General features: G+C 50.1%; 2 protein-coding genes and 1 long non-coding RNA gene across 6 annotated transcripts in view; 1 reads left to right on the top strand and 2 right to left on the bottom strand.

Moving 5' to 3' along the window:
* Positions 1-279: 279 nt before the first annotated feature.
* Positions 280-4,052, bottom strand: LOC125180588 (C-type natriuretic peptide 2-like). The gene is made up of 3 exons (XM_048051563.2): positions 2,690-4,052; positions 769-1,065; positions 280-506 (listed from the first exon to the last, which is right to left on the bottom strand). Exons 1-2 carry the CDS (start codon positions 2,786-2,788, stop codon positions 787-789), a joined length of 378 nt encoding a protein of 125 aa, XP_047907520.1. The 5' UTR covers positions 2,789-4,052; the 3' UTR covers positions 280-506; positions 769-786.
* LOC106047847 (uncharacterized) overlaps positions 1,062-8,072 on the top strand; it is a 12,758-nt gene continuing 5,747 nt past the window's right edge. For 2 of the 4 annotated variants that reach the window (XR_007159274.2, XR_007159272.2), the window contains exons 1-5: positions 1,252-1,907; positions 4,059-4,214; positions 6,046-6,211; positions 6,595-6,657; positions 6,879-7,065. This is a non-coding gene — a long non-coding RNA (uncharacterized lncRNA). Of the gene's footprint in view, positions 1,908-4,058; positions 4,834-6,045; positions 6,212-6,594; positions 6,658-6,878; positions 7,066-8,072 lie in introns of all 4 variants that reach the window. The other 2 variants (XR_007159276.2, XR_007159273.2) reach the window with 2 other exon arrangements.
* The window catches only part of NCAPD2 (non-SMC condensin I complex subunit D2), a 22,130-nt gene continuing 21,896 nt past the window's right edge, over positions 7,839-8,072 (bottom strand). The window contains exon 31 of the mRNA XM_048051561.2: positions 7,839-7,973. Coding sequence (XP_047907518.2) covers positions 7,891-7,973 — 83 coding nt within the window. The 3' untranslated portion in view covers positions 7,839-7,890. The remainder of the gene's footprint in view (positions 7,974-8,072) is intronic.

The raw sequence follows: 8,072 nt of genomic DNA, 5'->3' as shown, positions 1-8,072 counted from the left end.
CCCACAGCCACCTGGCAGCGGCCCCGCAGCGCCGGCCCCGGCCCGCTGCGTGCCGCCCGGCCCACCCGGAATGGCGGCGAGCACCCAAAATGGCCCCGCGCGTGGGGGCCGCGCCGCCGCCGGAGCCGGGGCCGGTGCCGGGGCCGGAGCCGTGCCGCGGGCTCTGCCGCCACCTCCCGGCGGGCGGTGGCGGCCCGGGGTGGGAGAGGAGGTGCGGTGAGGGGCCGTGGGGGGTCCTGCCCCCCCCCCCCCCCCCCCCCGCGCAGCCCCTGGGTCTGAGCGAGGCGCCGCTCGCGGGGGCGGTGCTGTGAGCTCGGACACGGCAGTTAATTAGCTCTGTTTAATTAGCGAGCGAGTCCTCACGCACGAGGAGCGGGCTGAGGGGCAGCAGGAGCGCCACGCGTCTCCTCCGCGCTCCTCGCCCGAGCTTCAGGGCTGCAGCCGCTGGCTGGCCGTGCTCCTTCCCGTCTGGTCCCGAGCTGGTCCTCCGCAGGCTCCTTCTCCACCTGCGGACAGGCATGGCCGGTGAGCGGCCCAGCAGCCAGACACTGGCTGGGCCCTACGTCCCCCACACGGCTCAGGCAACATGAAAGTCAGCGCTGCCATGTCCACGCTCGTTGTGTTTACCCCACCAGCACTCAGCTCTTTCTGCCCCACAACCCATCCTGGGGCCGGACCCCCCCCGCCCCCCACTCCAGACACTCCCCACAATTCATGCCCTGAGGTCTCCCCTTACATTTGCTGACCCCTCGCTGCCGGCCCGCTCACCTCCAGGTCTCTCCAGGCCTAACACCCCAAACCACTGAAGGTCCCGATCCGATCCAGTTTCAGCCCAAAGCAGCCCCTGGGCACGGCCTTCCAGGCCCAGTCTCCAGGGAGTGCCCACTTGCGACTGGTGAGCGTCTTGCGCCAGAGCGGGGCACGGGCAGCTCTGGCCCCAGAAGGGAGGAACGGGAGGGTGGGGGAGAGCAGCTGAGGTCCCGAGCTGGACCCCTCCTCTTTTGTGTTCTCTTCTTCGGCCTGCGTGGATTCAGAGTCCAGGGGCAGCAGCTGGGAAAGGAGCATCTGGGAAGGTGGATAAACAGGGAGGAGATGTGGTAACAGTGAAGGTGCCTGTGCTCCCGTTTCTCATTTATCTATCCTGGTGATAAGCCTTGCACCCCAAACCCACTGTCCCACAGCCCCACACCTTCCCCCGGACTCAGGCAGGACATAAAATAGTGTCTGTGCACGAAGCACTGCGTCTGTGACATTGCATCCAGACCAAGGTCACCAAGAGAAGGGCTAGAACTGCAGCTCCTGCAGTCTGAAATGATTTTGCTGTCCGTAAGAGCAGGTAGGAAGCTGGTGTGGGTGTGCCTCTCCGTGCACCCCTTGCCCTGCTGTTGTTAATAGGATCCCCCCTCTGCACTTGAAGATAATCAAGGCTTCAGGCCTTGGTCCTTTTGCTGATGCTGAGCTGTGCGCTCAGACTGCTTCGTGGCATTTTCCAGAGGGCTGCTGGGGAAGCAGGACCTAACCCAAATACTTGGTTCTAAAATAAGGGAGAGGCAGGCATGGCAGTGTCGTGGAAGAAGGCATGAGGAAGGCAGACTTCTCATCTACTAGGAAATTCTCTAGGTTTTCGGTGCAGGTGGGCATGTGCTAATTCAATTATATGCCTCTGTCACTGCCAGCAGCCTCCGGCTGTAGGGAGACGAGTCAGGAGGTACGCTGGGCCTGAGGAGGCACAGCATTACTGCCCATGGGGTCAGCCTGCGGTAGCTGTTCCACATCTATTCCTCTTGTGGATGCTTGCTGACCTAAGGCTGGAGATGCCTTTCTGCAATTTATCTCCATTCTGTTCAGCAGTGAGTTAATTGAAGCGGACACAGACATCTTCAGCGAGGAGTGAAAGCGTCTCCATGGTGAGTCATAGCAGAATCGGTCTTGTGTTTTTAGTTCATATCCTAACTACTTCCCTGCAGTTTTCCTTATTGGACAGGGTGAATGATGTGAACACAAAGTGTCAGAGCACAGGTTAGGGGTTGGAAAAAAAAGAAGCTGGGTAAATTCAAAAGCCCTAAATATTGTTTCTGCAATTGGTGAGAGTAAAAGATTTACCAGAATGAAGAAGCCCCTAGCTAGCATCTTGACTCTTGGACTAAAAGAGGGCCTACTGTGGGGTATGACTGAGCTTAGGAGTGAAAATCCCAACATAACATGGTGCACCTTCCTTCTGAAATGTCAGAACCAGGCCACTGAGCATAATAGATAACCACTATGTACAGTATTTCTCACAGATCCCTCTGCATGCCTGCTTGTCACTTAATGCAAGGGACGTGGCTGTGATTTCTGCTGGCTGCTGGCACAGGGCTGAGTTAGATAGGACTAGTCTCTTTACAGCTAAAAGCCTCTGCAGGCAGTGTGGAGTCCCCCAGTCAGCCTGCCCCAGACCAAAGAGCACTAAAACACTTTTGTCTGTTTTCTGCCTTGAAATGCTAGTGCTCCCCAAGGAACTGCGTTATAAAGATACAGTCATCCTAGAGCTGAGGTTATTAGACTGAAGGGGAAAGAGCAGTGAGAATAGACAGCACCCTCTGGCAGCTGGAATTTGGGTTCACCACTCATCCCAGGTTCAAACACGACCTCCCCAAATTGCCCCTGCTACTCCTGAAACCTCCCTCAGCTCCATCCCAGCCCCTCCTACCTGTAGCCTCTGTCCTGGTAAGGACATAGCTTGAACGCTGGCAGAGAGCAGAACTGAGAGGAGGAAAAGCGAGCAAGGCCATGACTGGAGCCCCAGCATCTTCTTATCCCAGGGCTTGTGGGAGGTGAGGCAGGATCTGCAGCATCTGTGATCCCTGTCCCCTCCTTGCCTTTATAGCTTTGGTTCTGGCAGGCGCCTGGCCCCCAGCTCTCTGCTGAACTACCCCCCGGAGCTCCTTAACCTTTCAGCCCTTTTGTCCATGGTGATATATTTCAGGGTGAGCTCAGCAAGACCCCTTCCTCTAAAGAAAAAAGACACAAAGGTGTTTACTGAGTGTCTGGGATGACAAATGTGAGTTGAGCTGTTTCTGGCCAGGACCTGGAGGTGTCTGTTAGGGTCAGAAACAGGGTGAGACTTCAAGACACATCCTGAAGAAAGGTATTGAAGGCTGCGTTGTACAGTGATACTGAACACACTCCTCTTAGGCAGAGTGCTGTTAATGTTATTTCTTTAACCAGCGTGAGCATGAACTACAGCTCATCTGGTGACAGTCACACTGCTCTCTACAGGAATTGTCACGAATTCGACTGCACGACAACACGGACTCTAGTTTTTAATATTTATATATTGATGAGCCAGTTGGCCTGGGAACACAGAGCCTTGCTGCGGTAGATGTGTTAATTCTAGCACTAACTCTGTGGGATCTGTGGCAGTGACAGGAGCATGGGTCTAAATACATGTGGGCACACAACATGCACACTGGTTGTCCTGAGTCATTATTCAACGTACACCATCTGGAGGGCTGGGCTGAGTTTCCAGAGGAACCAGCACAGAAAAGAGCTCATCGAGGCTGAACTTGCACTTTCTCAAGCTCGGGCACACAATGGAAGTGGGACGCCGAGGAGCAGACTCTTACCTCCTAAATCTTCTGGCCGTTAGTTCCCCCCCTTTATTTACCTCTCCCATTTTACTGTAGTTTCTCACCAGCTGAACAAGGCAATGAGGTCACTGTTTGGAGACCAGAGTGCAGAAGTCAGCCTGGGTGTGAAGACAGAAACTAATCAGGAAAGTTTGTTGAGGGAGAAAAAGGGAGGACTGTACCCCAGTACAGGAACAGTAGTAGTTGTGCTAGGTGAGTTTAATACCTTCAATACCGTTCTTCAGTATCCTTGCACAAAGCAGTTGGGACAAAACTTGACAGGCAGTGTTCTGCTGTCTGTTATTTACTTTCTTTTTTTTTCTTTTTTTTTCTTTTTTTTTTTTTAAGAGGAAAATAAGAAAATGAGTCTTTTGCAGAGGTAGCAAAAGTCACAGTTCAGTTATTTGCCGTGTCTTACTTTTCTCCTTCCATCCCTCCCTTCTTTGCAAGCATTTTTCACCTGTAGATGCAGATTTGTGGGTCCCTTTCTTCTCTGCCCAAGGAGCCAGAGAGTATTACGAACCATTTTGCATCAACCCTGTGAAAAGTGAGCGTGGGGCTTGAGTCTGGAACGCTGAAGCTAGAAGCAGGAGAGATTTTGCACAGGTAGGGTAATGTGTGTGGGCATATCCAAGTATATTGACTCCACCACTGACCCATGGATGTAGTTGGCTTCCAGGCAGTGCTCTGCTGATCCTCTCTAGCAGTCTTGTGTCACCCCTCACCTGGGCCAGCTATCCAGAGCAAGCCTGCAAATGAAATGGCTACCTATGCCTCTGGCTAACGGGCCCCACCGAGACATTTTGTGGGTGAATTGCAGGCATTACGTTTGTACCAGACTCTTACACCACGGGTGACTGCTGGAGAGTCACAGGATGTGCTGCTCACATGGGCATTCAAATGGAGTGTCTGTGTACAAGAGGAGTGCACGATGCACACGCACAGCCAGCCCTTCTATGCGCTGGAGCTCTGCAGTGGGAAAATGTGTGAAAGTTTCAGAGGGCTGGGAAAAAGGGGAGGGAGCGTGCGAAGTGGACATGTGTTCATCCCACGTGAAAGATGTCTCTGAAAATGTTATTCTGTGCTACCTGTTCACATTCTACCATCTTGAAGCAGCAGAGTCAGTCTGTCAGAGTGTTCATGCTGCTTGCAAGGTGGCCACAGAGAGAAAAATCTCAGTTTGAATGCACAAATTCTGTGAGTCAACTGTTTTCCTGAGTGAAAGGTAAGAAAAAAAGCAATGATGTTTTGTTTTTGATACAAAATGTGGTGGTGGTTTGGTCTGGCATCCCTTGAATGTGGTAGCTCCCATGCTGTAAAAAGAATGCCAGAAATGTGTTTGCAATTGCTGCAAATTCCAGCCCAGCTGCACGCAAACTGAGCTCTGCAGGGATGGATAGGCTCTGCGCTCTCAAGTGACTGGTCCCCTTCTTGGGTCCAGCAAAAGCTGGGCCTGGCAGGAGGGAAGGAGTCACTACTGTCCCATATGAAGCAAGAAACTTAGGAAACTGGAGAAAATGTAATATTTTTTTTCAAATCCTTGCAAATTTGCAAATCCCGTGAAGCCTGGGTAAATTGCAGGTACTCCTCGACTCAGGTGCAATGAAGTTGCAGCTGCTTTGTGTCCCAGATCCTTGCTGGGACTGCAGCGTAACTGAATAGTTGCTCTGTCATGTCCTGGCAGTGACTGTAAAGTAAAAAGGCTCTGGCAGACGACAAGTCCCTGATTGCCCCAGTTTTCTCAGTCTCAAATAGGTTATTGTCCTTCTTTCCTCTCTGGTGCTAACAAGTTTCTTCTGTAAAAACCCTTCCCCCTCTGATGCTGGGACACTGATTCTAGAGCTTGCAAGACCACCAGAAATGAGGTCTCCTGCTGAATCACAATCAGTCTTTTATAAACAAAATCGCTCAAAAGGAAAGGAGCAGGGCAAACAGAGAGTGGGAGGACTAGGAGCTGGGTGAAGTACTCTGGGAACACCCGTTGGCCCACGGTGATACAAAGGGCTGATGGTTGCTGCGGGCTCCAGCAGTAAGGACAATATTTGTGTCATTCCTTTAGTGCAATGGGTATGAGTCTGGAGCAGCCATGCACTGGAGTCCCTCAGAGAACGCAAACTCCACTGATCTTGGTACTGACTAATCCCCCCCGCAGTACAGGCTGTCTCCTTCAGTAGCAAGTCATGGTCATCATGGCAACCACAAGCGGAGCTGCTTGTGAGCAAACGGCAGCAAATGGCTGCTTAAGGTAGCAGTCTCTGTGTGACTTTTCAAGCACCTCTTCCATCCACAGGACTTCTTTTGTCCACGATACAGAATTGCTAATTCCTCCAGTACCAGGAGAGGCTGGTGGGGAGAGGGGGATGCTCCACCTGAACAACCTGCAGAAAGGGACCAACAGAAACTCCCTTTTGATGAAATACCACTCTCACTTGAACAGGGAGTGCTGTGCCCATGGAAGAGGGAAGGACAGACTGCAAAGCAGCAAAGGATCCGCTGTGCCAGTCCAGTCACTGACTGCCAAACCTTTGTACTGTCTTAGGGAGTTGCTCTCTTGAAGGAAATTTATCTGCTTGTAATGGAAAAGGGCAGCGCATAGCCTGAAGGTAAGCCAACACTTAGACACAAATTTATGGCCAGATTGCTACCTCCGTTCACACTAGGATCTCCCTCAATGAAGTATTGTCACACATTATATCATTCTCATAGGTACAGAAGATTTACTATGCACACTTGTAATGCCTTGAGCTTAGGTAGGAATCCATCATATACACTGTTTTTTCTTTTGTTCCCATTTGTGAGTGACATACGTACGCTGTGGGTGCTGGTGGAAGCATTGTGTACAGTACACGACTTGTATTTACTGTTTAATGCAGAGCTGCTGCCTCTGTTTCTTGTAGCCTTCACTGAATATTAATGGGGGGGAGTAGGACAGTATTGCTGTAACTTTCTGATCTTTGTATTTCATGCAATTGTCCTGTTCTTATAGGTGTGCTGGATTGATGTTTGGCAATATTATACGGTAGTAGCTGCAAGGGCACACATCCCCCTGGTGAGTCATGGGACGTAGTCCACATGAGCCATCTCCATTAATAAAGCTGACATGACACCCCATGGGTCCCTTGTTTCTACAAACTGCTAATGTGCTTACATCCATTGAGGTGTTGGCATAAAAACCATTCCCAGACCACTGCAAAACTATGCACTTTCTGACGCTTCTTCTATATAGCGATCAAAATAAACTATTGCAGTCTTTTGTCACTATTTACACAGCCGGACCAGAGGAGAACTGAGCAACAGGCTCTATTTGCTGGTAAACTGAGGATACCACAATGACCATAGGAAGAGGGAGATCCTCAGAGAAAGGATGGGGAAGATCTGAAGGAACCTGCAGACCATTCTGATTTCTGTCCAGCAAGTCACTAGCCTAAGAAGCATCTGCTTTCTAGGCAACTGACAGGTAAGAGGAAATAACTTGTACTATAGCCCTGGGACAAATGCCAATTTGCCTGTGAGACAGGAGGTTAAAGGCTGTTTATATGATTAACATTCAGTTAAGGCACTTCTTGTTCACATGATAGTCTAAGGAGTGCCAGGCCTGACTTGAGCACTAGTATGGCATTTCCAGAAGGAAAGAGGTGAAATGCTTGTCTTATTTGAAACATAACCATAATTTTGCATATATACATTTTTTAAACTTTTTGATTTGTATTCTTATATGTTCTCTATTAAAGCACTCTAGACAGTCTAAATGAGCCTGTGTTCTCCCCCCACCTCCTTCCCTTTTCCCCCCATCCCTCACCTCTTCTTTGAGATCTGTAGAAGAAAAAGATGCAGGTAGCGTTCCCCTCAAAGCCATACTGGGCTCTACAGAGCGAAATCAAACATAAAATGGCCTGAACCCAGCAACGGTAGTGGTCCTGTGTTCAGAGAATCTGAAAGTTGTACTTAAAACCACATACAAGATGGGGAAGAAATGAGTGTTTTTTTATTCAGGCATTAGGATAGCTGCCCTTTCTCCCATTTTTTGTGTTTGTTTTTTTAAATCAGGGCAATTTCCACCAGCAAAGCCAGGGCAAACAGTCAAAACAGGAGCCGTGCTTATCACTGTCTTTCTTTGTAGGGATATCTAAAGACAGGTTTGGTCTTCTCAGCCTGGTGCATAACTTCCCTTTTCTCTTTGTTTAAAGCACTACAAGTTTATCGGGTAGTTCAGACAACAGAAGACAACTGTTGTATGAAAGGAACTTTATTTTTAGTTTACAGATAGTGGCGGATTGTTGCCTCAGCGTAGCCGTCGGGCTGAAGACCTGGTGATGGGAGTTGTTCTGGTGGGGGTTTCTTCCTCTGTTAATTCTGCTGAAAACTCTTAAGAGAGTAAAGCATGTCAATAACCAGCATCCCCTACCTCGAACAGAGAAATCTACCACCAGCCCATGCAGTGCTCTGAATCCCTACACACCCTCT

This window comes from Anser cygnoides, chromosome 1 (genome assembly GCF_040182565.1).
Source record: "Anser cygnoides isolate HZ-2024a breed goose chromosome 1, Taihu_goose_T2T_genome, whole genome shotgun sequence".
NCBI classification, from domain to species: domain Eukaryota; kingdom Metazoa; phylum Chordata; class Aves; order Anseriformes; family Anatidae; genus Anser; species Anser cygnoides.
This window is presented reverse-complemented; position numbering and strand designations above follow the sequence as displayed.

What these genes read in the sequence shown, in the direction of transcription:
- LOC125180588 (XM_048051563.2), bottom strand. Translation starts at nt 2,788, where the DNA reads ATGCTGGGGCTCCAGTCATGGCCTTGCTCGCTTTTCCTCCTCTCAGTT. An exon ending in TACCAGGACAGAGGCTACAG is followed by an intron (nt 1,066 to 2,689) that starts GTAGGAGGGGCT and finishes CCACCTTCCCAG; the next exon opens with ATGCTCCTTTCCCAGCTGCT.